This window comes from Catharus ustulatus, chromosome 8, assembly GCF_009819885.2.
Source record: "Catharus ustulatus isolate bCatUst1 chromosome 8, bCatUst1.pri.v2, whole genome shotgun sequence".
Classification (NCBI taxonomy): Eukaryota; Metazoa; Chordata; class Aves; order Passeriformes; family Turdidae; genus Catharus; species Catharus ustulatus.
In genome coordinates this window covers 13603562-13619371 of record NC_046228.1, presented here as the reverse complement: position 1 = coordinate 13619371, position 15810 = coordinate 13603562, and the positions used below count along the sequence as shown (strand labels likewise).

The window sequence follows — 15810 nt, the reverse complement described above, 5'->3', positions numbered from 1 at the left end:
TCCTGATCTTTGCTTTAGAAAAGAATGGTGCAAAAATCTGCAAAGTTAAATCTGGGGAGTAAGTGGTTTTTATTTTTATGGTATTCATCTGTAGAAACCTGGGGGATGGAGGGTGGAAACCACCTCCCTACACTCTCCCCAAGCCCCTTGCTTTCCAGCACTTAACATCGTTATTATTGAAAAGGTTAATCCAAGCTCTGGGCTGTCACCTTACACAGCTGTACCTGGGTGTTTACAGACTGCTGCACATTTTTCTGCCCTACCACTTGTAACTGAGTCAAGAACAGATGCTGGAGAAATAACCACAAAATGTTTAAGGCAGCTCTTGGAAAAGGCGATCAGATCGTTCTGATGCTCAGTGTCCCTCCCTGGCAGAGCCTCTAATAAGCCTGCTGGGATAAGGGCGAGTGGCATTTCAGATCTCAGGCTTCTTATGTTCTCTATAGCTCCTACTATATGTTCCCTTCTCTCTGGGTACTGAACTGTTGTTCTGGCACGGTATTTGACTGGATTTTTTTCCCTGCCCTGTTTTTTTCTGTGGGTGGCTGTGCACTGTCACACTGCTGACAGTGCACGCATTTGAGAGGATTCCTTTACATGAGCCTTTCTGGCATTCTGTGATTCGGTCTCTTTCAACATGTGATAACAGAATATAAAGTAGGTCACTTCATTGCTTTTTTGCTTTTCTCAGTTCTGCAGTTTTTGTGATGTTTGAATTCTTTCTGGGATCAGTTTTGGAGACTTGTGACTTGCAGAGTTCAGTAGGTTCCTAAAACCTTGGTAGTCATCTTAGGATTGGGCCTTAACAGGACACTAGGGATATCATTTTTGTTGCCCCTGTGTGCCTTGGGTAGCCTGCTGGTTAGTGCCTTTCACATGTTTTGGAGAGTTGAGAAGGAAAAACGATGGCACCTTTCCTAATGCACAACCATCACTTGCTGCTATACTGCATCCTGTGGCTGCTGCCAGCCCTGCCCTGCTGTCCTCTCTGAACTGATTGTAGATGGCAGTTGTTGTCTAGAAGCAGTAAACAAAGTGAACAGCTCTGCTTATTGCAGTTTATGAAAATACACCAAATAAAAGCTCTAGGCACAGTCACAAGTTGGGCCTTAAAAAGGCATATGGAAGAAATTTAGTCTTTCCCGAGTCAGACCAGTTCAGGCTACAAGAAACCCCAGACCTTTAAAGTACCTGAATGTTTCAACCTGCAGACTTGCTTCTGTGATTTATTCATAGAGTCTAAGATGATGGAAGTGTTGGGGTTAAATTATAGCATTATTTCACTGAAATTCCTTTTAGCAAATGATACTTAGAACTGTAAAATTAGAGTCTCTACAGGGTAATTAAAAACGTGACCCCCTTTAGCTTCTGCCACTGGCTTTCTTAGCAGAACGAGTGTGGTACCAATTTATTCTGTGTTAGCCAAAGGTGAGAAAGGATCCCTCTACTTTATCCTTAAAGGTGTGTTCCTGTGTGGTGAAATGCAGGCAAACATTTTGTAGAGCTTCTCTGAAGTGGGAGACTGAGTTGAAGACACAGAGAGTCCTGGTCCAAGCCTTCTAGTGGTGTTGAATTCCTCAGGGGACTGCTCACTGATATGTCTGGTTAGTCACGGAAAGCCAAGTAGAACTTGAACTTGTGTATTAGTATAAGGTGCAACTTCTTAAAAATTTTGCAAAGGAAGCATGAAATCTACTTTACGTACAGTCAGAAATTTGAATGTGAGAATAATATCAAGAGGGCAATGCAGCAGCATTTTGGGAAGAGCAGGGTTTGATTCCCATTTAAACAAAAATAGTTGTGCAAATAAAACTACCAGCTGATGCAGTACAAATTAAAGGTTTTCAAATCTGGAGAAAAAGCTGCTGAGTTATTAATCCCTGAACTGAAGCCCTCAAGTCCTTTTAGTGAGTGATTTCAGCTTGTCATCTAATCCCTTTGACTCATAGAAAACAGACCCAGAGTTGTGCTCTGTGGTGTAGGAAGAGGAAATTAAACCGACGAACGAAATAAATAAATTGATTAATTGGCAACAATAAGGACTTGTGTTATGCACTGTATCTAATTGCTTTCTTTATATTGTCTTCTTCAAACTTCTGGGAAGAGATGAGTTTATGGGTTGCTCATGCAAAAATATGCTAAAAAACCCCACCTCACCAAGGCTTTGAAACTTCAGCTTCAAAGAACATTTGTAGATCATTTTTTGTTGCTTTGGACAGTCTCTAATGGGGACATTGCTCAGCCAAGCTGAATTTATGCAGTGGAAATTCAAGCTGAAATTGAATATACTTCAGAATCACAGAGTAAAACAAATCTCATTTCCTTGTTTGCAGACAATGTGGACTGTGTGGACTTCCTTTCTCCTCCTCTTCCTCTTTCTCCTTCTCAGTAATTTTTATTCTACCACATCAGAGCTACCTTTTTCTCATAAAGAGCGAGTGGCTTCCCTGAGCCTAATTCAAAAACTCATCAGAGCTAATAGTTTTCAAAATGTTTGATGTCCAAGAGGCACTTGGGAGCGTTAAATCCTCACACAGAGATTTTTTATGCTGTAGAACAATGGTGTCTTCCAAGTACTGCAGAAATTATAGTGGAGATGATATTTCCATCACAGATCCTGCAGGTACTGATCCATGATATATGGCAAAAGAGAAATACATAGAGAAAGCAGAAGCACTGGTGATCAGCTTCATATCCCAGGACAGTGGCATAATCTTTACTTAAACCTTCAGTGTATCCCATCTCTGTAGCCAGCAGCTTCTGTTTAGAGCTGTGACAGCCAAGGGTGCATGGTTTTGATTCAGAGGCCAGGCATTGTGGACAAGTAGTTCTCCAGCTTGCTGCTCAACTTGCTGATCAGCTCAACCTGAAGAGTCAACAGCTAAAGGTGCTTTGGAAAGAATGCATAGGTTGTGTTCTTTTGTTCTCCTCGTCCTTTGGAGAAAACAAGTGCCAACACAAGTCAGTTTTTCCTTGACTGTCACTGGTGAGTGTACAGCCAGCACTGTATTCTTATCTGGCCTGTCAGCAATAAACCTCACCTTTGTGTCCTGTCCTTCCTGCCCATCCAGCACCTGAATGTCTGTGGAGATAAAAACTTGCTGTCATAGAGGTAAGATGCCTCTTTTCAGTCTTTCTCAGCTACTAATTCTGAAGGGATTTGTCTCCTGTAGTGTTTGGGGTTGTTGCTGGGAGCATATGAATCGTGAGAGAGCTGGTGCTGAAGGGGTGGTAGGTCTGATATTTGAAGGACGTAAGTGGAAGAAATGTTTATGGGATAAACACTGTGTTCCAAGGCTTACAAGGCCTTTTTGTTCTCCAAATATGTTTTGATTGAAAGATGCCATTTAACCATGCCAGTAATTCTTCTTCCAAGGCACAGCTATTATCTTGGGCTCTGATAGTTTCTGTCATGTATAAGGAGAAAGGACTAGAAACAAATGAGTGTCACAACCTTGGGTGCCTCTGTGTTTATTCCAGAGATTGCACATGGATGTCTTTCTCTGCGAAGGATAGCAATAAGCAGCAGGCAGTTTGATTTCTCAGAAACATCTGAGCTGTTTTCTGTATGTGGTCCAGGCCCAAGTCTCTGCTCCCACTCAGCTTCACCTTGCTGACTATCTGCTGGCCAGCTTTCCAGCACATCTCTGTTTTAGTCAAAAAGTATCTCAGTCTACAGCATTCAGCATCTCATCAGACCTGTCCTTGCTAGTGATTTTCTTGGATATTAGCCTCTGCATTTCCATCTGTCCCAATAGCCATTTAAATGTTCCTTTTAAATTAACTTAGCAGTCAAGTTTAAGCAGTTCTGGTTTTACAGGCAGAAAACGTTTTCTGTGTTGGCCATGCATACTTCCAAGCATTAATGGTCTCGTTCTGTTTCAGTTCTGGTCATTGCCCAGATGGAGTTTCAAAAGAATGATACATTCCAACAGCACAAAAGGGAGTAATTCAACAAATTAAAATGTTAACAAGCTTCATTCCTTCAGCATATCAGAAATTATTTGGTTTCCTTATTTCTGCCCTCATCACAGACTTTGTCCATTCCTTTTCCTCTGCTACGCAATGCAGATTAGTCTAAGTTCCCAAAGTGCATCTGGGGTTTATGAAGAGATATTTAGTTGGGATTTTATTTGTCTTGGTAGGAATTTCATAACTGCTGTGATTCTTATAAACCTGACTTGCACAGCTGCATTCTCAGTATTTTATTAATCTCTACTCCTCCTTTACCTTCCCAGTCCCTCCTGATGTCAGTACTGCCTGGTCCCCAACACCTTTGGTACTTGTGTTTAGAACAAAAACCTTCTGACTTGCACAGTAGGATGTCTTATTTCTGCAGTGAATGCCTTTGGAGGAAGAACTCCAGACTCTGGATAACAGGCTAGATGACCTGCACTTAGATTGACTTAAACCACTTTTGGGACTGCAGCTTTAGAGTAGACATTTTGTAGCTGAAGTTTTCTTTTCATTATAGAATTTGCTGTCTGTAAGGATGATCCAGCTGTTTATAGCAGTCTCTTCCAGTTCCAGATTTGTAAAAGCCTTAAGAGCTAGAACTTTTATGTGGGTTGAGTCATGCAAACTTCCAAGCACTGTCTACCCTTCCTTACTGCTATCTTAGCATACTGCTACTACAGTCCTCCTAGCTATTTGTAGCTAACCAATTGACTACAGATCTTCTACTTCTTTTGGGCCCTATCTTTAGAAGGCATTTTTGCAGACTGAATTTGTAAGTCTCTCGGAATCATTAAACTGTAGTTTTAAGTCTGCTAGACTTTGTCATGCAGGAAAGGACTCCTGGAGTCACTGTGATAAGCCTGGAAGTGTTGGCTCAAGACTCAGCAGTAGTCATAAAGACAAATAGAGAATTAGAAATTACTAGAGAGAAAACAAAAATAAAGAAGAAAACTGTGTTGTCATTGTGTAAGTCTTTGATAGCCTATGTTTTAAATCTTGTGTATTGATTCCAATGCTCTTAGTTCATAAAACATACTGAAGGACTGCAAAATAGTGCAAATAATCAAACAGCTATTTACTCAATGGGTTTCTTGGCTATTCAGACTTCTTGCTTGTATTCAAAAGTTTTTTATTTTCCCTGAGAACAGACTTCAGTTCATTTTCCTCATGTAACCAGGCAGGTGAGATTAGTGTTTCCTCTTTCTTGGCTTCATTGCATCTCCTCAGGCCACTGAATGACTGCCTTTTATCACTTCCACTAATTGCTGAAATGTAAGTAGGAACTAGGGAACGGATCTTTCTAATGTCTGCCCCTCCAAATGTATACCTTCCTTCTCCAGTCCTAGCTGGTTTTCTCTAGCATGTCCTATATTGATTTGACTTACTTTAAATACAAGCATCCACTTGGTTTGTGGCCAGCTTTTTGGCATATTGGTATTTAGTTTTGCTGCTTCCTTTAATTAAAATTATTCATGCTGTGCAAACCAAGTTTAAAAAGATTTATGATCATTAAAAAAAAAGTCATGAGCTAGATTAGTATCCACTTTTTCTCAGCAAGCATCAGACCTAGGACTGTACATTCATAAAGGCCATTGGGTCGCTAGTTGCTGTAAAAGATCAAAAAAGAAAATCAAAATGCATACCAAGCTCCCTAGCTTTTTGTAGTGTCTGTGTTCTCCTTTCACTTGTCTTGATCTTCAAGTCAGAGTCCTGGTGAGTTTTGATTTGGTTTTATTTCTATGTTAATCTGCAATCATTATATCCCAAAAGAGTCCATGGTGGCTATGTGAGGGCACAAGCTGTCTTGGATCCTCTACTGATTTCTGTGAACCTGACAAGGTGACAAAGTTCCAGAAGCCTCATATGACTGCAGGTGTTTGATTAGACCATAACCAGAATAAGCCTCCCCATTGTTTTTTCCTTGGGCACAATTAGGTTTTGGTTTCTTCGAACTGGAGCAGTGCACTTCTGTCTGGATTTGATTGAACAGAAAGAGCTTTGTTGCATATCCTGCCTAATCTTTTCTCTAGACAGCCTTATTCCTTAGCTGACTGTATTCTGGGCAAATTTGAATTTCTTTACTGGGAATAAGTTTCCTCTGGTGTACATCAGGCATCCTGTTGTCATTTCATCAAGGAAATCTCAGCTGAAAGCTTGTGTATTTGAGTTCCAGCATTTGCCAGGATGCTTTCTGGCTGCTGGTCCTAGAAAGATTTTATTTCAAACCTTTTATTTAAATCTTCAGCTACCATTTTTAAGGTTCTTATATCTGCCTGTGATTTCTGTAATAACTTTGTGTGTCTTGGCTTCTCAGCTCAGCTGGAGCAGCAGTTCACTTAAAACTCTTTTATCTTGTTTTGGGGACCAAGGTTACTGGTCTTGCTTTGCTCAGTTAAATGGTGCTGAGGAGCTTCTGCTGACTATTTTTTTCCTCAGTGTTCAGGAGGACAAGGTCTTCTGTAAATACAGAATTGCACCAAAGGTTGCACACAAATCACAGCATTCATTTGCTGAGTGCTGGTTAGCCACTTAGGCTGAACGGGTAATATGAATGATAACAGTGAGCATAAGGATGCTCTTGTCCTCTTGTGTGATGTTTTGGTGACAGCAGTTGATTTACTGCTCTGTGAGAATGCAGCTGGTAGATAAAAAGCTTCTCCTGGAATAGCCCATCACATTTCAGCACTTAAGTTAATTGTTAGCACAAAGGGGAAATAAAAAAATTAACGGTCCAGTCCATTGCTATCTGCAGTGCATTTCAAGCCTTGGCAGAATTGCAAGTGCTCTTACGTACCTAGCAGTGAGAAATGTTTTCATAAATGCCACCAGCTGGAGATAAGGGTTCACAACTCCAAAATGGGCTGTAACTCCAAAATAGCAAATCTATCTATCTCAGGGTTTTATGCTCCTGCCATCATCCTGGCCTTTCTTAACACTGCCTGCTTTTCTCAACAAAATTTCTAAAAATGGGCAAGCTTAGTGGGCCTCATTTGGTTTCTGGTGTATCTCCCCTTCCAGATCTACGTGTCTGCTCTGGAGATGCTTATTTTATTAACTGATAATTTTTAAGATAATTTTTTTCAGGATCTTTGACTTTTTTTTCTCTGCCTGGGTTTTGAAAGTGCCAGCATTATACAGTATATGGGTGTTTGTTCCCTTGGCAGAAGCCCACTGAACCTATTTTCCTCCCTTGAATGGCACAGAGTTGCCTCCTTGATTTTCGCTGGAGAGCCTGTCCCTGCAGTCTGGGAAAGAGCACCCAGTGTCCCACAAAGAATACTAGCTTATTTGTGCCAAGAGGGATATGCAGATCAGCATAAACCCACTGACCATCTTTGAAACTAGGAAAAGTGAATTGGGTTGAGAAAAAGCAGTGTGAGGCTACATGCATTTTTGCTCCATGTGCTCCAAACCTGAATGAGTTGAGTGAAGTGCAGTTAACACATGTGGGAGTTGTGGAGTGTATGTATAGATGTGACTTCTTGAAATTACTCTGCAGCAAAAGCATTCCTGGCATAGGCTTTCTGGTAAGGTGGGCAGGCTTTTGGGTGCCTGACAGCTGGAGCTCAGAGGGTATTGTAGCACAGCACTGCCTGGTCTGGTGATGGCTGCAGGAATGTCCAGGGTAATCACCACGTTAATCTGTTCTCCTTGTGTATACCTCTTACAAATAAAGTGCCCTGCAAGCTGTGCACATAGAGACCATGTCTCCCTTACTTGCCTTTGTCCTTGCTTGCAGCCTTACTGCTTCTTAAAGTAACTGTTGATTATTGGGAATGCCTGTCCCATGGGAGCTTGGAATGGGCACTGTTTTGTACCTTTGCAGTTGGTGGAGCTGGGTTACAGTTTTGGCTTTGAGATGTTTCTGAAAGCTGAGTGATTTCCAGATTGGTTGGATTGGTGTGCTTTTACCACCATTAAATAAAGTTGAACACCTAAGGCTTCTAATGGATTGTGGGTTTAAAACATTACTGAGGCAGATAACTCTTGTCCCAAAATAGGATACCATTTCTGCTAGCAGAGTTCAGAGAACAACAGTAATTTTCTGAGTGAGCTTATAAATTATTTATCTTTAGAAGAGGCACCTGTGGGCAGAGGAGAAAGCCTGTAACCAAAGCCTCACAGTCCATGGATAGAAAGTGTTGCCTTTGTAGACTTGTTCCTTTAAAGATCACAGATCCCTGTGAGATCACTGAACAAACATCTGAGCTACTATATATCATCTGAGCCTGACAGACTGGCTCTATGCTGAGGTGAGAAAAGGGGGTGTGAAATGTCCCTCCTTGATGTTGCTAAGTAAAATAATAATAATGATAATCTTTTATGTACGATGAAAACCTTTTGCCTTGTGTAGAGAAGTGATGAGGCCTGGATTTTGATACTACTCAAGTGCTGATGTATAAAAGCAATCCTCAGGAAGGATTTGGGACATGGAAAGTTAGACTTATGTTTGGCTGGGCACAGAGCAGTTGACTGAAAACAGCAGGACTGCAAGAAGTGACTGGCAGGAACAAAAGACAAACTAGTGGGCAGAGACAGTTCAGTTCCAAACTCCAGGAAGCAGTGTCCTGGCTAATGCTCAGTGAGCTGAGCAGAGGGAGATTGGCAAACACAAACTAGCAAGTGTCAGGGTAAACCTGGTGGGAACTGTGTGCAGGGATCCCTACACCAACCTTAGCAGTGGAGAGCAGGGTAAGGCACCTCCTCTCCGTATTTCCTGGCTCACTCATCTTTGCTGTGTGCTGCTCAACTTTGCCCACGTGTCCAGCTCCAGACACTGAGCAAGGCATGAGTTCCATTAGCTTTGGATTCTCCACAGCAGGACTGGAGCATGTGCTCGTGTCTCATTGTTACCCTGGAGTCTGTGGGCAGCTGCACCCACCTTTGCAGGCTATTATAGTCTTACTGCCCAGCAGTGTTGGTGCATCCCGCTTCAGTGGCATCCTGTTTTATGCCACAGAGGAGAAATTTGCTCTTGTTTGCTTTTGGTCTGGCTGAACTTTTTACTATTTGAAAAAATATCCTTCTTCCAGCAATTTTTCCTCTACTCAGGGCAGAAAAGATGATGCCTTCTACTGTGGGAATGACAGATGTGTGAGCTGCTGGGGGCTGTCTAACAGGCTCATGCTCTCAGCTCACAGCATGAGAGGGCCATGAGTCCTTCACTGCATGCAGTACAAGCTGCAGCTGCTGGATGCAGAAGATCTGGGGCACCAGAGCATGATTGGCAATGTGCTGTGGGTCTTACATGTGTGTAGCATGGTTGCACTTGAATCTGCAGCCCACATCTTTGTCTTTCCCATCAGACCCACTCCACATCCTGTGGATCCATAGATATGTGCTGTACACGCAGCATGTCTTGAGGAATCTGAGTTGTGAAACTATCATAGCAACATCCTCCTCCTCTTTGTCTTAGCATTCATGAACATGGAATTAATCGTCATGGCTTGATCAGCGCGGGGGTGAGGAATGGTGCTAAAGCATCAGCACTGCATTTAGCTCCAGGATAGCTGCAAAGGTAAGGTAGTGTTGGGTCAGACAAAAGCTCTGTGCTGCTGCTAGTCCTGGATGGGGGCTTTCCTGGAAGCCAGAATGGCAGCTGCTTCCAGCATGTGTGTGTAGCATTGGCAGCCTTAGTGGAGCCTCTCTGAACTTGGCTCCTGCAGACAGAGAAAGAGGAAAGGGAGAAGGAGATGAGTGCAGCTGGGGTTTGGGCAGAGTCTGCTGGGAAAAGTGGCAGCTGTGTGTGTGTGTTTTTATTTAACTTCTAATTATTTAGTTATGTTCTTTGTCTGTGATGCTTCTGGGGATTAATTTCAACAAAGACTCCAGCCTGCATCAGCAACTTTAAAGTTGCTCTGTGAGAAGTGTGATGGCACTTGGAAAAAAAAAATCATTTTCCATATTAATTAGAAGTTACTACTGTAAAATTGATGTCAATTATCCAGCACATTATTATGGAGAAGCAATAGCCTCTTTGTAGTCCAGGTGTCAGCAGCTTTTCATTACAATGAGAAATGTTGCTATTCAGTTGAATTCATGAGGAGAAACACTCAGGGACTATGAGTTGTAGAGATTAAGGAGGGAGAAAAAGGGGAAGATTTGTATTAAACCTGTATTAAACAAGCTGGTTTGAGGACTGCAATGTAAAATCCACATTTCTACTGGAATAGGAAAACTCTGGTGTCTCTTCCTACAGCCTCCACCCTCTGAGCTGAGGGGACAGACTGCCAAGTTTGTGGTGTTTGCAGTTTGACTAGGTTTGGGAGGTGGGACTGCCAAATTCCCCGTGTGTGTGGTACTCAGGCAGTGACAAGCACTCCAGCACCTCTGCAGGTTGGACAGAAGCCATGTTTGGCTGCCCCTCAGTCCTTCTATGCTGTTGTGCAGTAGTGCTGATGTGAGGTTGCCCCATAGACTGGCTGCTCCATCCTCTGGTGTGGAACAGATGGGACAGAGCCTCTGGCTTTTCCATCCTGTGGGCACTGGCTGGTCCTGACCTGGAGACCCTCCCCCATGCCAGCTGTGTGAGCAGCAGGGAGTTGGTGAGGGAGCCAAGTGCATTTTAACCTGGGCATTGCTGGGGTGGTGTTTTGCCTTTGGCTTGATGTGAGATCAGTCAATCAGTGTTGTTCCAGCTTCTCCTGTGTAGTGGTAGTTAATGACTGTCTTAGGGGCACAGAGAGGCTTTAGTGAGGTACTGGTGATGCTGACTGATTGCATTCTTGTACTTTCCTATGCTGATTAAAAAGGTAGTGTAGAGACCTTGATTTGTTCTTGCTTCTGTTTTTCCTTTTATTTTTCTGTCGTTACCTGTGCATGCTTCCTGGAACCTGCCCACCACCGGCTCCTTTGCTGGGTGCTGTGAATTGCTGGTGCTCTCTAATTTTATGTTCCAGTAAGGCAGAGACTGCAGATGCAGATGATGAAAGATTCTGCAGGTTAAAAAGTTAGTAAGCAATGAAGCAAATGACGTCTGCCAGATAGATGGGCCCTAGAGCTGCATGTTGCCCATTAGGTTTTACTGCTGGTGCAGCTCCCCCTGTGGCTTTGCTGCTAACAGTAGCAGTGTTCTCCTGGGCACAATGGGGATAGGAGACTGCTGTGTGTAATCCCTGTTTTTCACTAGGATAGGATCTTCCAGGAGGACTGGTCTCTCCTGGGGAATGCAGTATGTTGGCTCTTGTTGAGAATCAGTCAGAGGGAGTAGCTGTGATGCAGTAAGGAAGAAGTCAGTGCATAATGACTAGTACAACAAAATGATGGACTGCTTTGAGTGCTGAAAATTCCAGGGCAGGGGCAGTTGCTTCTGGGGGAAATGGTTTCAGAGCTCCTGTTCACAAGAGGCCACTGACACAACTGACCAAGATTGTCCATCCAGTTTGCAAGGTAGTGGTGAGCAGGTGGATGGAGCAAAGTAAGGAGCCACAAACTGTGAAATAATCTTGTTCCTCTGGGTACAGTGAACTGGCATGGCATGGGTGGGATGCTGCAGAGAGCTGAGCCACACATCAATCCCTCCTTTGGAAGCCAGCCCTCCTGCCATGTTCCTACTCACAAGTTGTTGGTATTACTGGGGAAGGAGAGTTTTATGGGGCATGGGCAGTTGTAGCTGCAGGAGGGAAGCTGAAATCTGAATGCTAGAGGAAGCACTTACTGTTCAGAGCAGCTCCTGAAAAGTTAGTTTGAGGACATGCATGCAGGGACCTGAATCTCCAGAATTTCCCTGAAACTTCTGGAAAGCAGTCAGTGAGTGAGTGGTGGGGCAGGGGATTAATTTAATGGCAAATTATCTTTAAATTACAGTGGTACAGCTCCACTGAGTTCTGGTTTGTTGCAGTGGAAAAAAATGAGCAAAGGTAGCCTCAGGGGCTGATGCAGGTAACTGCAGGAAGGGAATTCAACAGCTTTCCCTATTCTTGTATTGACTGTGCCTGAGTTGCTTGCTTCTGTCATAATGCTTTTTTAAGACTCTGATCCCCTTAAGGTAACCTACAATAGACTTTTAGATTGTGACTCCATTAGGATTGGGGTTTTATTTCCCTTTAAAGATCCAGTAAACCATTAAAAAAAAAAAGAAAAAAAGCTTGCCCTGCATGTTTATTCTTGCAGTCTGAGGGGTGTCACATCTAACTCCTTGAAGATCATCTACAGGCCGATTTCATCTGTCCTTGCCTGACACTAAAACTGGTGTTTTTCCAGCTTCTCAGGAAGTTGTTAAAATCTGAATGACTATTTAGAATCTGTTTGGAAGAGCAGCTAAAAGTCCTTGCCTTAAAGTCCCTTCTCATACTTGACTATCTTGGAATTCATGTTTTCTAGACAAGAGACTTACAAGCAGAATGGGTTGAACAAGACTTTGAAGGAGAAATGCTTTAATCTCAAAATTAAATTGCTCTAGTTCCTTTGTATCTGACAGAAAGGTGCAGATAAAGATCTTGTGTGTTTAAGGAAAAAGGCTGTTCTTCCTGCAGTAGTTTTCCTGAGCAAAAGTCACAGCAATGTGTAAGAAGGGCAAAGGATGCTAACACACACTCTTCTATTACACAGAGGATGTGAGATTTTTGTCATCTGTGTAGGAAGTTGATGCCTTTTAAACCTTCCTGTTAGATATTCTTAATACCTTCTGCTGCTCTTTGACCTGTCCTCTGTCTAGCAGCTGCATCTTAAAGAGCAGATGAAATCATCTCAAGGATGGCAGGTCCTAATCTCAGTAATAGTTTCTATCCATTACAAGGTATGAAGTTGAAATGATCTGTGAGTGGGTTTATCTCAGATCCCACGTAGCATTTTTTCACAGCAGCAGCAAGAAAGGAAAATTATCAGGCAGTGGGGAGAAGCTGTTTATTTTTAACTTACCCTTTCTTTATAAGTTTTATTTCATAATTAAAGGAGATAAGGAGTGGAAGCCAATGAAATACATAGCTGAAGGGATAAGCTGATCTCAGAGATTACAATAAGTAACAGTGTAGAGACTATGGGGGCCTTTTTTCCCTTCCCTGTCTTCATTCTAAAGTATTTGAGTTCTTAGCTGCCTTTCAAAGGTGATGCAGGAGGGCAGATTTAAAGAATTCTGGCTACAGAGCTCACTGCTGCCCTCAGAGTGTACTTTTCTTCACCGTGGTTTGAGGATGCCTCTCTTGAGTATCTGAAGAGGTCTCTACTCAGAGCTAGCAAGGAGGAGCCCTGATTGTTCCTAAAGAAACATGTGCATGCACTGAGTGATGACAACTGTGTGGCACTGTGCACGCCTGTGTGTATGGGAATACAAGGAGATTGAAGGGAAGGCTCCTGGAGTGTCAGGTAGCCCTGAATAAAATGCCTTTGCTCTTGAATTACTGCTGGAGAAGCCTGTTCAACTCCTCACCTTTCAAACCAGGTTCTTCCTCTGCAGCTTATTAATCTTCGTCAATTTGGCTTCCTCTGATTGACAGGAGCAAGCTGCCAGATCCTTCATTGCTCAGAAGAAGGTGCATTATGCTATTACACTCTGTCCCTAGTGGATAGTTATTCCTGTGCCCAGGTGGCTTTCTTTCATCATTGCTCTTGGCTCTGCAATACTTCTTGTAGCTTCTGCACACAGGAGCAAGAAGGGCAGGCTGAATTTGGAGATGGATGTCATTGCAGGGGATTCTTTCTGCCAGGGGAGCTGACAAACAAAACAGCATTAGGAAATGAGTACTGGAGAGGAGGCTGTGAGCCTTTGCAACACTAGCAAGCTGTTCTTAAATAACATTGCAGAATCAGAATCAATGCAGTTGAAAAAAGCCTCTGAGATCTTCAAATCCAAATGCTTATTCCTATCCCTAGCTTGCATCTGCAATTTTGGAGGACTGTTGAGATGTGGAGACTGCTGTGTGACCATCTCACCTGAGAATCACTTTTGGAACCCCATTTTTTGCCCCCAGTCCTCATTTGCATGATTCCCTGTAGCTTCTGCCACCTCAGGCCCAAGGTCTCTGTGCACCACTGCCACATACAGAGTTTGGGGGAAGCAAGCTTTTGAAGGAACCCTAAGAAGCTTTACATTTTGTATAACAAAGGATGTAAGGACCAGATTCAGTCCTCTAAAGGGCAGGAGCTGCCAGGTGCCTAAAGGGGCAGTTGAGAATAGTGCTTACATGGTTGGGAGTAGATGAGAAGTGCAAGGACTCTTTGTTGTTCTGGTCAATGTTGTCTTCAGTTGTCTGCAATGCTTTTCTTAGGATCTTTTCTGAACTGTGATGCCTTGGAGCAGGGTCCTCTTCCTTTTCACCTTTTACCATGTGTCTTCCTGACTGAAGCTTGTCATAAGCAGGGGTTGCTGTAGTGCAAACCTCAACTGTTGATATTCTGTTTAGCTTTCAGAGCAAATGGCAACAGCCTAAGAAAGAAGTTCATGTGTTTAGGAGAATAATTTCAGGCATAAGTTTGTCCAGGAGTGTTGATCTCTATGGTTCCTTGTAGGAAGATTATTGTCACTAACCATCTCACAAATGCTTTGAGTAATATGTTAGTCCATGCAATGCTTTAAAGCTAAAAATCATTGTGGGAGTCCCTCTTGATGTTCCCTAGTTAGGAAAATGAATAGTTCAGTAGGACAGAGATATGTAACTATGAATTTGCAGATATAGCCCAACACTGGGAGCAGAATAGGGCAGTAATAAAAGCTGAAACTACTTTGGTTGCAGTGAAGGCCAATAGTAAAGTATCTCCTGGGCAGAAAGACCTGGATTCATGTCTTCATGTCTTTCTAAAAGCAGAGTCCATACCAAGGCTGGTCTTCTTTAGTGCCTGTCAGAAGCTTGTTCTATCAGGAGAGACATGTGGTGCTCAGTATGGAAGCTGACCTGAGCAGCTCTAGAAGCTGGTGATTTAGCAGGCTGTGAATGGTGATTCACAAGCCAGGAGGGAAGTGGCAAAACTAACCTTGGAAGGACTGTGCTTGTATTGTGCTTCTGTATTGCATATGAGTGTACATGTGGTAATTAGCTCCCTGATTTATTATTATGTCTAATTCTGGTGACAGAAAGCTGCTGCTGTCATGGATATAAGTTCCATCTACCATTCTCATGAATGGAGAAATTCTGTACATTTCAGGACTGTTCCTTGGCAGGAAGACTTTAGTGCCCACCTCCGTCTTGTTAATCATGAGCCAAATATTGGGTGTTAAAGCCATCTCTGTTGTGGAAACAGGTGCCAGAGCTGTGATCTATCTCAGTCTTGTTCCCCCTGTGCTGAGGAGTCTGTGGATACTGATTCCTGTGCTGTGTTTGGCTGTTTCTGGCAGGTTTTGGAAGTGGTGCGGTCCAACTATGACACACTGACCCTGAAGCTGCAGGATGGACTGGACCAGTACGAGCGCTACTCAGAGCAGCATAAGGAGGCTACCTTCTTCAAAGAGCTGGTAAGTGCCTTCACTCTGAGCAAGCAACAGCCCTCTTCCAGAGCCTTTGCTTGTGGGCAGTTGCATTTGGGGTGTAGCTGAGCAGTCCATTGGACTGCCTCCAAAGCTAGGGCAGGAGCAGGATCTGGACAGACACGGCATGTCTTAACAGATCTGAGAGCTCCTGGAGCTCCCTGAGAGGCTGAAGAGGAACCTCCAGGCTGCTTAGGCCAGCACTGGTCACTGTCTCTGTCCCTTTTGCCGTGGGGATTTGCTGTGTTTTGTGGTGGTAAATTTGTATGGGGAGAAGCTGACTGTTCCCACCTGGGGTTAATCACACAGAGCAACTTCATTTTTTTGCTGTTGTTAAGGGGACCATGAAGTTTGGGATTGGTGAAACACCTTCCTGCTCATTGCTTTCCTCCAACACTCACAAAAAAGGGTTCCCAAGCAAAGAAAGTGAAGGCATTCCCTAGAAATGTCTCCAT

At 43.3% G+C, this 15810-nt stretch overlaps 1 protein-coding gene across 2 annotated transcripts in view; it reads left to right on the top strand.

The window, feature by feature from the left end:
- ARMH3 (armadillo like helical domain containing 3) overlaps positions 1–15810 on the top strand; it is a 125182-nt gene that overhangs the window by 101636 nt on the left and 7736 nt on the right. For both annotated transcript variants that reach the window (XM_033066182.1, XM_033066183.2), the window contains exon 25: positions 15227–15343. In XM_033066182.1, the coding sequence (XP_032922073.1) occupies positions 15227–15343 (117 nt within the window). The remainder of the gene's footprint in view (positions 1–15226; positions 15344–15810) is intronic.